Source organism: Gavialis gangeticus, unplaced genomic scaffold (genome assembly GCF_001723915.1).
Source record: "Gavialis gangeticus isolate Ggan-Ray unplaced genomic scaffold, GavGan_comp1, whole genome shotgun sequence".
Classification (NCBI taxonomy): domain Eukaryota; kingdom Metazoa; phylum Chordata; order Crocodylia; family Gavialidae; genus Gavialis; species Gavialis gangeticus.
The window spans coordinates 174,357,611-174,371,728 of record NW_017728992.1 but is presented as its reverse complement, the minus strand read 5'-3'; the positions used below and the strand labels follow the sequence as shown (position 1 = coordinate 174,371,728).

The 14,118-nt window shown below is 38.1% G+C and overlaps 1 protein-coding gene across 1 annotated transcript in view; it reads left to right on the top strand.

Annotated features, from left to right (window-relative positions):
- LOC109298975 (CUB and sushi domain-containing protein 3-like) overlaps positions 1–14,118 on the top strand; it is a 290,449-nt gene that overhangs the window by 162,180 nt on the left and 114,151 nt on the right. The window contains exons 21-23 of the mRNA XM_019519415.1: positions 4,750–4,935; positions 6,522–6,716; positions 8,434–8,607. Coding sequence (XP_019374960.1) covers positions 4,750–4,935; positions 6,522–6,716; positions 8,434–8,607 — 555 coding nt within the window. The remainder of the gene's footprint in view (positions 1–4,749; positions 4,936–6,521; positions 6,717–8,433; positions 8,608–14,118) is intronic.

Here is a 14,118-nt window from a genome sequence, read left to right as displayed (position 1 = left end):
GGACCTAAACCTGTTCAGCCTTCACAAGAGAAGGCTGAGGGGGGACCTGGTGACCGTCTATAAACTCACTAGGGGGGACCAGAAGGGTTTAGGGGAGACACTGTTTCCCCTAGCGCCCCCTGGCATGACAAGGAACAATGGACACAAATTATTAGAGAGTAGGTTTAGATTAGACCTCCGCAAGAGCTACTTCACAGTTAGGGTGGCTAGGAGCTGGAACCAACTTCCTAGGGAAGTGGTGCTGGCTCCTACCATGGGGATCTTTAAGAAGAGGCTTGATGACTACCTGGCTGAACTCATTTGAGTCCAGTCTTTTCTCCCGCCCAGGCTGGGGGTTGGACCTGAAGATCTACAAGGTCCCTTCCGACCCTACTTCTATGATTCTATGATTCTATGAAATTAAATTGTGCAATTTTTTTGTGTCAAGTAAATCTGCTCTTTAAATGAAGGAGACAGAACAGAGCCAGCCCATAATTGTAGGTATTACTGATCTGCTCATTCAAGAGTCTTATAGTGCTATGGCATTTTAGGATCTTTGATGTCTTGAACAGTAACCCATACCTCTGTAGACCATCATAGGTTATGGATACGTCTATCAAACTTTAGGTTCTGCTACAACCCAGGCTCTTTGTTGTAATGACAAGAACCTGTTTTCAGCATCGTCATTCTGATTTTGAAGATGAGGTGATGGGAGGAGAGATTAGCCAGTAACACCCTCCCAACTAACTTGGTTATCAAAGAGCTTTCCTTTTTTTTCCATATTTGAGAAGGATGATGGACAAATGTTTACCCCAAAGAGACAGAGAATGTTTCCAGTGACTGTGGCTGGATGCAGCATGCTTGCATTTAATACATAGCATAAACTATCTGTCTCAAGGTTAACATTCAGTTTCAGTCAACTCCTTTTTATAACGTCCTTTATTAAAGTATATGTAGTTGGTATGAGTTACAATTCATGTCGTGCATAGTTTTTTTCATAGGATATTTTAGTTTAGAGTTTAAGTAGGTGCTTAGAATGGTGTTAATTAGTAAAGTGTATGGAGTGAATATATTTGGTATTACTTGCAATTCATGATCTATATTGCTTTATTTTATTAAGATATTTCATTTTAGACATTAACTAAGTGCTTAGAATTCTAATAATATGTCAATTAATGGCTTCCATGGGCTTAATCCCCTGATGGAGTCCATGGAAGCCATTAATTGATGCATTATTAAGAATTCTAAGTGGCCATTAAGGACTTTGCAGGCTTGATCAAGCCTATGGAAGCCATTAATGGCCACTTAGCTTGTTTAATAATGCATCAATTAATGGCATCTGTGGGCTTAATTGTTGTATTCAGCTCACAGAAGCCATCTGCCAACCTGCAGGGAAGGACTTTTGGGGCCCCTCAGCCAATCAAAGGTATTCCGGGGAGGGAGGTGCTAGGCTTGGCCCATAAAAATGGCTGCTTTGCCCCCAGTCTCCCTGCAAAATCTGCCAGCAGCCACCTCAATTTTGGTAGTTCCCTATTCATGAGTAATATGTTTTATGACAACTGTCAAAAGCAGAAACAGTTTTCTGGGATCTGCTCTGCACTTTACATATCATCTCTATCTTCTCCAGTACATGCAATCCAGGTTGTTTTGTGAAAATTCCAACACATTTAGGTGTAGATTCAGTCAACAGGACTTCATGGCTGATGGGGATAGGGAAGTGTTGACTGTAAGGAAAATTTCTGAATGGAGTTATGAGGCTTCTTGGAAACACTGCTATCATCTTTCATCAGAAGCAAAGTTTTGGGATCTGTTTGGTGTTCTATTTAACTGAGTGAAAAGCCCCTGGTTGTTTAGGATTAAAAAAGGAGGAAGACATCTGAAAAAGAGGCTCAGTCTGTGAGTTGCTCCCTAGATGCATAATTTACACTACCAATTTATTATGGCTGGTATCTATTGAAGTCATCCAGATACACATCTGTGTAGTATAAAGAATTATTGGCGTCCTCGCTATTAAGATTTGTAGTTGGTAGAAGTTCATTGTCCAGTTCTTATTACAGCAGTAGAGAGTCCAAAAGCCTTGGATTCCTCATGTTAATGCCTGATATACAATGATATCATTCATGGTGGCAATTAGTTCATAGCCATGCATTTTGTAGCTACCAGCTTGCTCATAAAAGTGCTTTTCTTCTTTGCTTAAAGATTTTAGAATGAATGGAATAATATTTAATCATTTTAATGAGCTAAAGTAATATTATGGATCAACATCAATTAACCAGCATTATTGTTTATCTCAAGGTGGACCATATCAATATTTTTTTTATGATTGAATTGATACTCATTTCCACTTAAGAAGCAAAGCAGCAGGACTATGACATTTAATATAATATCTTTCTTTCTGTGACTAGGTTACAAAACTCCACTCTGCTTAACAAAACAAGAAAGGATATGATGGCTTGAAACAAGTGTAATGAGTGGAAAGATGGTTAAAGACTAGCCAAGGACTCACAAGCCCCAGGTTCAATTATTTGTGGAATGAGCTATCAGAGAATATTTAACTAAAATTGACGATTATAGAGAAACCTCTAAGACCCACCATATGAGTAAAACTGTCTACTAATGTCAATTTTTTTATATAAACAAAGAAAAATCTAGCAGTGCCTCTTTAATTTGAAAAGAGCTATATCCAAATTAGATGTCAGCATGAAGACCTATTCACCTTTTTAGTGAATAGATGGTGTGGAGCATTTTAGAAACCCTAAGATAGTCATATTGGAATTGTATTCTGAAGTAATGGTACATTCATCACACCAGCAAACTAAGGTTTCCAAGATGAGCAGCATTATTTAGAGTCAGTGAAAGGTTTGGTGTTTCAACTATGTCAGCATTTTCAGTAACTATAGTTCTATCAGCATCACAGCCAGTAACTAACTTTAGGTGTTATATTGCCATTTTTCCCCTTTCAGTGGTCAACTACTATATCAATATCAGGATTGTGCATGACCCCTTTCTCAAACATAAACTGAGAAAATTTTTACCTTTTGAGAAAAATGTGTGGCTGTTTTATTATGCAGTAGTTTTCAATGGGCACAGATTCTCATTTTTTATATTTTTTTTATATGTTTTTCATGTGTTTTGTGTTACATAAAGGTTTAATTTTGTGTGCAATACATTCTCATTTACAATGTTTTTTTTCTCATAGATTCATAGACATTAGGGCTGGAAGGGACCTCACAAGATGATTGGGTCCAGCCCCTGCCCAAAGGGCAGGAGGTCTGCTGCGGTCAAATGATCCCAGCAAGATAAGCATCCAAGTGTGTTTTAAAGGTGTCCAGAGTAGGTGCTTGCGCCATTCTGGGGGCAATCTATTCCAGACTCAGGGGACTTGGATAGTAAAGAAGTTTTTTCTTATGTCCAGCTTAAAATGGTGTTCCTGGAGTTTGTGACCATTAGACCTTATCTTCCCTTGCGGTGCCCTGGTGAACAGATGTTCTCCCAGTTCCTGGTGCACATCCCTAATATACTAATAGGCCACCACCAAGTACCCCCAGAGCCTTCATTTTTCCAGGCTGAAGAGACCCATGTCTCTCAACCTTTCCTCATAAGACCTGTTCTCTGGTTCTCTGATCATGTGCATGGCTCTCCTCTGCACTCTCTCAAGCTTCTCCACATCCTTCCTAAAGTGCAGAGCCCAGAACTCCATGTTTTTTTTTCCCTTTGGAAAGATAACAAGAATAAATACAATGAGATTTCTAAAGAGGACCTAACAATATTTTATTTAGAAAAAATAATGTTTTAAAACTTTTTGCTAATTTGCCTCTTACAGGTTTTTGCCAGTGACCAGGCATCTAAAACTTATGTTCCCAGCAAGCGTAACAATGGTATATGAGCAGTTTTTTGCTCTCCTTTCATCCTTGCTTTATAATAATAGTAACAACAACAATAATAATAATAATATTTATTATTATATTGAGCACTTCTCAATATAATAGCACTTCTCATCTGTAGATTTTAACATATTTTATGAAAGGTGAATAAGCTTTAGTATTTCCATTTTGTAGATAGAAAAAAAATGAAAGTATACTACTAGCACCTTGTTCAAATGTAAGGCGAAGAGAAGAAGGGGGGAAGAACATCCAAGAGTGGAAGCCAATTCTCTAGAGCAATGATATTCAATCAGGGTTTCATGTAACCTTGGGGTACCTTGAGACTTTTGCAAAGGTGCCACTGGGTGCCATACAGTATTAGTGTTGTTAGGTATGCAAACATGATTCTCAAGATAAACCCAGAAATTTCACATAGGAATTCATAGTGTTCAAAACATTCTGAACTGTTATGGGCTTTCTGAGTTCTTTGCAACAGTAAAATGACTCTATGATTTTTCTGTAGTCGAAAAAGAGTGAAAAGTAAAAGGTAGTATTTTCTGAGGGGTGCCTTGAGTATATCAAGGCGTGCCTTCTGTCTAAAAAGTTGAGAACCAATTCTCTAGAGTTTGTTCACTGACTTAGCCGCTAGACTATGTTCCCCACATTTTTTCCTGATCTTTTTTATTCCATCATCCTCTGCAATCTGGTCAGTTACAGAATTCTAACTTTTATTTCTTTTCCCACCCCAAATGTCTTTAAAAGCACAAATTAATTAATGTAAGCTTCCCATGCTTTCATGGCTCTAAATTTTCTAGAGGTAAGTCTGTGTGCTCTTAATATATACTGATGAATTTCAGAGCATTTGAGATGAAATTTAATTCTTTTGTGTTTGTTCGTTTCAATTCAGCAATATCTTGTGGCATTCCTAAAGCTCCAGTTAATGGTGGAATATTAACTACAGATTACTTAGTTGGCACTCGTGTTACTTACTTTTGCAATGATGGGTATAGACTCTCATCCAAGGAGCTTACTACTGCAGTCTGCCAGCCAGATGGTACATGGAGCAATCATAATAAAACACCTCGTTGTGTAGGTAAGTAGCATATAGAAATTCTCTCATGATTCAGAACTGCACAGTATTTTTATTAATCAAAAGAAAAGTCTCAAAATATTTTAAGTGATCTCTCTCTTTCTCTCAAAACATCATCTTGCGGTTACAAAACAAATATGTTTCAGATGCTAAAAAGTTGATAATTCTTGACCAAATCCATGACTTTCCTGCTTTCAAAGGTTGTGGAAGCCACATGGTCAAATCAGAATAAATGAGCAGAGCCTGACCCTTTTAATTACCGAATGCTTCGCTTTCAGAGATAGCTGAGCAGTACCTTTGCTAATGTTTAAACCACATTCCCTCCCCAGAATTCCAGAGGTTCTGTGCTTTAAGGATAGCTATGTGATGCCAGTGCAGAATAACTGAATCCATGGAACTCCACACTGGACATGTCTACATGAGCCATTTACTGCGGAGTTATCTAATTAGCTCTGCAGTAAACATCTCAGTGTCTACACATACAGGGCTATTTATTTGGATTAAACTAATTAACTCTGGAGCACGGTAGTACTTGTAAATACTTCAGTGTGCTTCAGTATGGTGGCTGCCTGCCAGCTAGCCCTGTACTGAAGCACTCTTGTTCCCAGCCAGCTCCTTGGCAGCATGTTGAGCCAGTTTGGAGCAGCCCCAGGCTGGCAGGCTGACTCTCTGGGCCCCCTGCTTGCTGAGGTTGCTCCACCCCAGCTCAACATGCTGTAGTCCTGGGCACACATGTAAAAGTGACACGTGGGAACAATCAACTGCAGCACAATATGTGCCAGCATCTCTTGTGTCACATTAATATGCTCATGTAGATGTGTACACTATGTGGATATCAAAGAGGAAATGTACCTGAAGTCTCACAGGGATAAGTGGAAACAACCAAAGTTATTAGCTATGTAAACCCAAAGGGACTGCAAGACTGAGGCAGAGATACCTGTCCGAGTGTAGATGAGTCCTCATCCACTGTTGTTAAGGAAAGATGGGAGAAGACAGATGCCCTGGAAACATACCCTATACCCATAACTCTATTACAAGGTTTTTAGTAAGTTGTAGACATTTTCTTATGTCAAGAGGAGAATGGAAAAAGGAAGCAGTATTCAGTCACATCTGTAATGAAATGAATGTAATGACATTCTTCAGTTGCAATCTTAAATCACAAAAAAAGGAAATAAAATAGCTATTCAAAAATCAGAAAAGGAATTTATATAGATTGAAAGTAATTTCTAAATTGAAATGTAGCCAAGACTATACTGAACAGCCCTACTTTAATGCAAAGTTCTATAAGATTTAATGGCCATAAGCAGTTTCTTGGTTTTGTATTAGATCCTAAAGATAGAATTTCCTCTCCTACCAAGAGCACAGTGTCTGATCTCCCCTTTCATTAAGTCAGTATTGACTCAGTGATAAAAGTACCCGCTTACACAACTTCCATCAACTGCTGTGGGTTATGCAGTAAGATATCAGAGTCCAAATATGAAGCCATTGTGATAAAAAATTAACAATGTATTCACAAAAACAATCGTGCATTTTGTATTTCCTGTAACTGTTAACTTACTGAGCCACAATTAACTGTCTTTTTATTGAAGTTGTTACTTGTCCAAGCATCAACTCCTTCACACTGGAGCATGGGAGATGGAGAATAGTGAATGGCTCACATTATGAGTACAAAACAAAAGTTGTTTTCAGCTGTGATCCAGGCTATTATGGTTTGGGACCAGCGTCCATCGAGTGTCTTGCCAATGGAACATGGAGTTGGAGAAATGAGAGGCCTTACTGCCAAAGTGAGTATGTGTTATATGAGCTTTCTTTATTGGTTTTCTTCAGTTTGGCTAGGAGAGCAGAATACTTCCTACATCATAACTATGGGTATTTCTGCTGTCAGTTCTTGTTAACTAATATCTATTATTGTTAATTAAAGGTGGATTAAACTTGTGGTAATAGGCCCATTCCCACACTACTAACATCTCAAAGTGTATGGCACAGAGACACTGAAGGGAGTGTGTCAGACAAAGCGGGTCTCCTTCCACTCTGCACAGTCTCTCCAGGGGCCAGGTACAATGTCCACCTGTGTTCTCAGGTAACAGGGATTGTTCTCTCTGAGTGTTAGCCATAATGCAGGTCATTCCCTCTGCAGAATAGGGAAGTTGGGATAAATTATTTTTCATGAACATTCCTAAGAGAAGCCAGTATCTTAATGTTAATATCTAGCCATATGTGCTTGAAGAGAGAGAGGTCATAAATAAGAACCACAATGGAAACAAGTACTTTTAAACAACTAGGCTACTCAGTCTTAAGTAACTAAAAGGAAGCATCTATGAGCATCTGCTCATTTAAAATTACTTTAACATTTAGACAGTTTGGAAATACTGTCCCTATGGAATTTCCTGGAAACTAAGTATAAAAAATCTAACACTTTTGTGGAAAGAGAGGTACATCACTGCTTTTAGTATGTGTATATTTAAACATAATGAGTACAGAAAGATGCTGATGAACTATGGTCCTTTGCAATTATATTCTGGGGATGTTTTTATTTCGGTATGTTAAAAAAGAACATCAGTTTATTTATGCACACAAAAGTAGTGATCCAAAATTAGAATTAAATGCTAAAACAATTAAATTAGGACTCAAAATACGACAGTTTATGATATTTAGAAATAATTTTGTCAGGCAGAGGGGAAGAACTTTTGCATCCTCCTGGAAATTTCAAATTTGATTTGGAAAGCTTTTAATTTTTTTTTTTTTAATGAAAGTTGTGTTGAAATAATATAGGTTTGTTTTTGTCAAAATATTGTATGTAAAACTTTTTTTTCAATTCTTCTAGGGGAAAAAATGGTGTAAACCCTGCCCTTTTTATTGTACAGAGACTTCACACTTACCTGAACAACTAATTTTTTTCAGTGCTAGGACTGAAATATATCCTCTCAGCAGTATGATCTCTATGTTTGTTTGTTTGTTTAAATCAGCATTATGAACTTTTGAATTAGGAAATATTCTGGATTGTGATTAATATGACAAGGGACTCAAAAAACAAAACAACTCATTCAGTACTAAGACTTTGTATTTTATAAATGTTAGAGCATGTGTTGTATTGTGAACTACAAGTTAAAAATGAAGTAAGTTCTTTCCAAAGAAACTTAATGTGCTGTTTTGCAAACACAAAAGGAGCAATAAAACATGTATACAAGTGCTACACGCAGAAATAGTATTAAAGAGTAATGATTTGTAGTTACGTAAGGTACTCTTACTATTTATTTAAATGGTTTTAAAGAGTTAGTTTGAAATATTGGTGGTTGAACCAGAGAAGCCTTGAGGTCTCTTCATAACACTGATTTTCTAAAACTGTTTATCATGAGTCCATAGAATATAATTTCTAGTTTTTCACAGATTTTTCTCTAGTTTCGCCATAGAACAGAATACCTCCAGTATTTATTTTAACTGGTTAAAAATATATATTTAGTGAGTTTTTTAATATGATGCTCCTTTTTTTGTATCTTAAAGTTATATCTTGCGGAGAACTACCTACCCCTCCAAATGGAAATAAGATTGGAACTCAAATCACATATGGATCTACTGCTATATTTACATGTGATTCAGGATATATGCTAGTTGGCTCTGCTGTAAGGGAATGTCTCTCTTCTGGACTATGGAGTGGAACCGAAACAAGATGCTTAGGTATGGAAACAACAGTAATGACTGGGCTTGTTCTTTTAAGACTTTTATTTGGCAGGCATCTGCAGTATAACTCAGCTAATGGATTGTTCTATAAGTCTTCCATGAACAGAAGTCCAGTGGACTTAAGATTTCTATGTTAGAAAAGACTTGCTGGATCGGACTCTATTTTTTCGAAAACTGGATATGAATAAGGGAAAATCTACTGTTTATTGTGTATAAAGACCCTTTTACTTCACCAAATCAAAACCCACATTAATATTTAAGAATATAAGACACTTACGTAACTTTAAAATAACCATTATACTTTCTCATCTGTCTCAAGAATAATTTCAAGGGTTTTTTTAATGGCCTCTTCTCTGCTTGGATGTCACAGAAACAGTTTCACGGACCCATTTTAATTGAGTATAATAAAAAATTTTGTTTTGGTTATTATACTAGCTTTATTATAGAGGCATCACTTCAGAACTCTGCTTGAAATTAGCATTTTATTTTTAGGTAAGGTCAGTGTGGTGATACTTTGGTTTCATTTTTAAATGTAGCATTATAGTGCTGCGTACTACTTAGTCTTCAAAATAATGTTGTGTTTATGGGTCAACTTTAAGTCCAGTTTTGAACTAATACTGTTTTAGGTTTCAAATGATCCCTGAATGAGCAAAATGTTTGTCTATAAATCCATATTAGGCCTTTCCCTCCCACTCCCCATCACATATTTAAGGGGAATGTGGGATTTTTGTTTTCTTTACAGTTTACCATAGACACTACTTCACAGAAGAAAAAGAAAGAGGGCACTCTTGGTAGGTAGGTAGGTGGGTGTGTGGATGGATGGATGCATGGAGTTTAGGGATATTGTGAAATATTTTGTTTCAAAATGAAGGGGTGTAAAGCACTACGGTGTGTACAGAGTCTTTGTGGGCCACACGTGTCCGGAGTGCCCTACATAAACTGTGTGCAGAATGAGAATGGGATCGTCAGAGCTTTCCAGCCCTTTTCCAGATGACAGAACCAGAAGGCATAATGGCAATCTAAAATATATATCTGGCTAGGAGATAGGTGGAATATGGCCATACTATTACCCTCAGAAAATAATCTCTCAAAGCCCGGACATGCAGGACATTTTAGAGACAATGAGAAGTGGGTATGAGAAGAACTATGGCTCATAGACAGCTGCAGCAGGCTGCTGTAACTCAAAAAATCACTCAAGGCTAATTATGCAGTTCTAATTGCAAAAGTTGCAAATAATACACATTTTCCAATTCCCTTTGTGCCACAGCTCTAACAAGGAGTTATAAGTGCCTACCCTCTTGCTGTGTTGAGTTTTATCCTTTTTAGAATACCTCAAGTGCAATGTTCTATTGTGTAAATATCCATATTAATGCAATGGCTCATATCATCACATAACTTGGTGCAAAGGGAAATGGCTAAAGGAGATTTGCTTTTAAAATAGTATGATTTCTCATGGCTTTCTTGTATGGTATTGAAGCTAAATGTTCTGTTAAGGACAGAGGTAAGAATAGTTCTATGTGGACGGTATAACACAACACTTTTAAGAAAATATCGTATTTCAAAATATATAAATAAAATCCTCAAGGGGGTTCACTATACAAATCTTAGCTATAAATTAAATGTTCTGCAAGTTTTATAGTAATAAAATGTAAAAAAATGTTTTAAGTTGTTAATATAGAGTGACATTTGGGGACAAAAACCATGACTGCTGTGTCTCCAAGGTTACAAGCTGCCTCTCACAATTTTTTTTTTTTTTTGTGGTTTGTTAGTTTTGGGGTTTTTTTGTACAGAGAAAGTTAAATCACTTTTTTATGGGGTAAAGTGTCTGTATTAAATATGGGAGAAGCATTCAGAGCTATCAAAATAGGGATTTCTATTGAGAATTTGGTTTATATCTAGTAGAATAAAGGATCCCAATATTTAGTTGCATATCTTCCTCAGGGAAAAGTCAAATTGTTGACAAAAGAAATAAATTCCTGTACTTCAGTTTATAAGAAAACCCAGGACCTTATTCCACTGCTAATATTACCTGCAGTTATGGATATAAACAGTTTCTATATGTGAGGAGCAGAAGAATTTTTAATATAATTCTAATAATATTTGATCATGAATAATTTAAATAAAGCCTTTGAAGAACAAAGCTATTAACTTAGATGCACACTAACACCCACATCCCTTGGGAAACTTTTAAATATACTATAGTTATATTTACACATTAGATGCATAAAGTATAGTTAAGTTAGAGCTGTGTATTTTCATTCTTAGAGGTAGAAATGTTACATCATTTTTCCTCCTTCTGCATAATGAATCATACGAAAGTAAGGTCTGGCACAAACAAATAAATGAAATTCTGGCAACCCACAATAAATTTCACTACTTTATTTAAATAGAAATTCTTTAAAAAAGAAAAAAGAAAAAGAGGATAAAATTCACTAAAACCAGCAAATGCCAGGTAAAGAGTGTTCTGATGTTTGTTGTCATAGATTAGCAGTAAAACAGAAATGAGAGTTTACAACTCAAAATATACTTAGAATGCAAAAGGAACTCTCCTTCATTCCCATGCCATTCAGCCCTGTCTAAGAAAATATATATTTTTTTGACTGGAAAAAATATAGAAAAAATATTTTATTTATTTTTTTTAATTTGAGTAATGAAATATTATAGACTTCAAGGGCAGGCTAAAATTATTAAGATTCAGAAACAGATTTATATCTTCATTTCATCTCCCAGAAGTACAATTATTAAAGATTTTATTCAGCATAATTTTCAAATAAACCAATTATCCCATGCAAAATTGTAGTCATGAGTAGGAATTACAGATATTCTTGTGGATAAACAAAAAATGGAGTATTCTCCTTTTTTTACTGGTTCACCACTGAGTTCTGATAATCTGTCCTTAAAATCCAAGCCAAATGTTCTCGATGAAGCAATACCCAGTGTATCAGAGGAAATAAAATCTGCCTTTGATATTAACGATTAGGTATTTTTCCCCTAAGTAAATTCCACAGGTGAAAAGACCATGCTCCTACATGGAATATGGGATTTTTTTCACATTTTGAAAAGCCTCTGAAATCACCATGGGTAAAGACAGAGGTCATGTAGACCTAAACAAAAACAAAACAGAACAAAACCCCCTTTCATTTGCTAATTCACTCCATTGGTAAATCACTACATTACATTCATAGACATACTATTTTTTTATATTTTGGCTTACATTTCAATTTGAAAACCGTCATTTAAAAATAGGAACAAGGAAAGGAAACAAACAAAAATACAGTGTACCTTTCAAGTTCTTTTGGGTTTCTGCTTCTGGGAAGAACTTCTCTCCATGCATTTCCCTTCACCTGTCATCTCATTCAATCACAACAACACTGGATAAAATTAAGAATTACTTTTTCTGATGATCCACTTTAGTCTACTCTTACACATATATGCTAGTCACCTAACTCACTGCACTTGTAGGTTTGGGGTAGATCCAATTTGCTTTGCTTATGATCTATCTAAATTGACTGGGTTTAGGCATCTAGATACTCTAAACAGAAAAAAATGAGGAGAAAGAGAAGCATTTTGAGGCAATTAATAATAAACATTAAACCTTCCAGTATGTCTGAAATCCTGCCTGCCTCAGGAGTTTAGGTACCTGAAACAGGCTGCATACTATGGGTAAGTACAAGTACTGCATTTAGATCAACCTAACCAAGGTTGAGCTGAGCTAAATTCCCAGGCATGTAGGTGTACACAGAGTTAAATTGCCCAAAAATGGTATGCGTGGTCTCAGTTAGTTCACCTTAGCAGGTGATTGATTAGGGTTAACTAGATCTAAAATGGGTTAACCCCATCTATGGAAAGCCTACACATATTTACAGCACAGCTCCTAGGGCTCAGAAAACCCAGCCACGTACCCTATACCTGGGACTGTCCTTTTCCTACTCACTGTCCACTGACCATGCCCAGGCTACTTTTAGCCCCTCTGATTACTCCCACCCCTATTCCTGGACCAGGCAACTCTCCCTGCCAACCCATCAGCCCCTTCTAGACTCATCAACCCCATCCTTTTCCTCCTGTGGACCTTTTAAAATGACCTAATCTTGCACTTACTATACTTAAAAAATAAAGACAGTATTTGGTATATAGATGTGTTTACTTGTGAATGTGCTGTACCTGTTTTATTCTTGTTTTACTCCTTCATTTTAATCTATGAAGACAATCTCTCATTTTTTATTTTATGGGTACGTCCACATATGCAATCATGTGCACTTGCAGCAGCTCAAATAGAAGCGGTGCAAATTTGAGCCGGGGCTTTTTGCTTCAGCACATGGCCTCAGACATGCACTTTGGTGTGGAGCAAATTGTACCACTTGGGGCAAAATAACCCTACCTGGCTTCTCCCGGATCTGCAGCCAGTGGGAGCTAGAGCCTGGGGCCAGCACCTGTGCTGTCCCCAGCAGTATAAAAAGCTACCCTGTCCTGGCCTCAGCAGTATGAAAAGCCACCCTGGCAAGTAGCTCAGGGCTACTGGCTCTCAGGAGCTTCTGCAACCCAGCCAATTGGTATCTGGGGACACTACCCCTTGTGCCAGCTGGACTGCTGAAGCAGCCTTGAGAGTTCCCTGCACACTCTACTCATTGCAGCAGTCTGGCAGCGGGAGCTGTTCCCTGGCTGTGACCTGCTGCCCACTTGCCAGACCCAGATGGGGACTGCACAGCCAGTAGAGGCATCTGCCCCTCTGGGCCAGCTGCCAGTGGACTGTGGTTGCAGGGCTGGCTTCTGTGCGGCACTATTGCCATGTGTGCCCTCTGCCCAGCCACCTGAGCACCACCCGGAAGAGGTTCTGGGTGTGGTGGCCTGCTTTGAACTGTCAAAGCATGTCCTCCTGGCTGACCCCATTTGGCCAGGAGGTCAGCCACATCCAGCTGGGTCCAAGGTGCCAGCTCTAACCAGGCAGGGTCCTGCCACTGGACTCCCTAGCAGGAATTCTGGTATTCCCTATTGGAAAACTGAAAAATCCCTGATAAAAAAAATCCAGAAGTCATTCTGTAAAATACCCCCAAATCCATGTTCCTCCACAAGTAAAACAAAAGACCACTGTACAGAGAGAGAAAGAGAGAGAGAGACAGACAGAGATCAGTTGGACAATGTTTTATTGATATATCTATAGTGTTTAAGTAAGTCTCTTATCATAATAATAAAGTGAACTCTAAATACATGTTTCATGAATACATATGTTGCTGCTCTCCCATAGGGTGATGGCCCCCACACAAGGGGTTCGGCCCCTCAACAGGGTGCTCAGCCCCTACACAAGAGGTTTGGTTCCCACACAAGGGGTTCATCCCCCAACAGGGTGTTTGGCCTCCCAACAGGAGATTAAGCCCCCACACAAGAGGTATGGCCCCCCAACAGGAGATTCAGCCCCCACACAAGAGGTACAGCCCCCCAACAGGGGCCAAATGACCCCCACAGGGGCTACCACCCCCCGCAAGGCCCACATGCCCCACCGCAGCCCTCCAA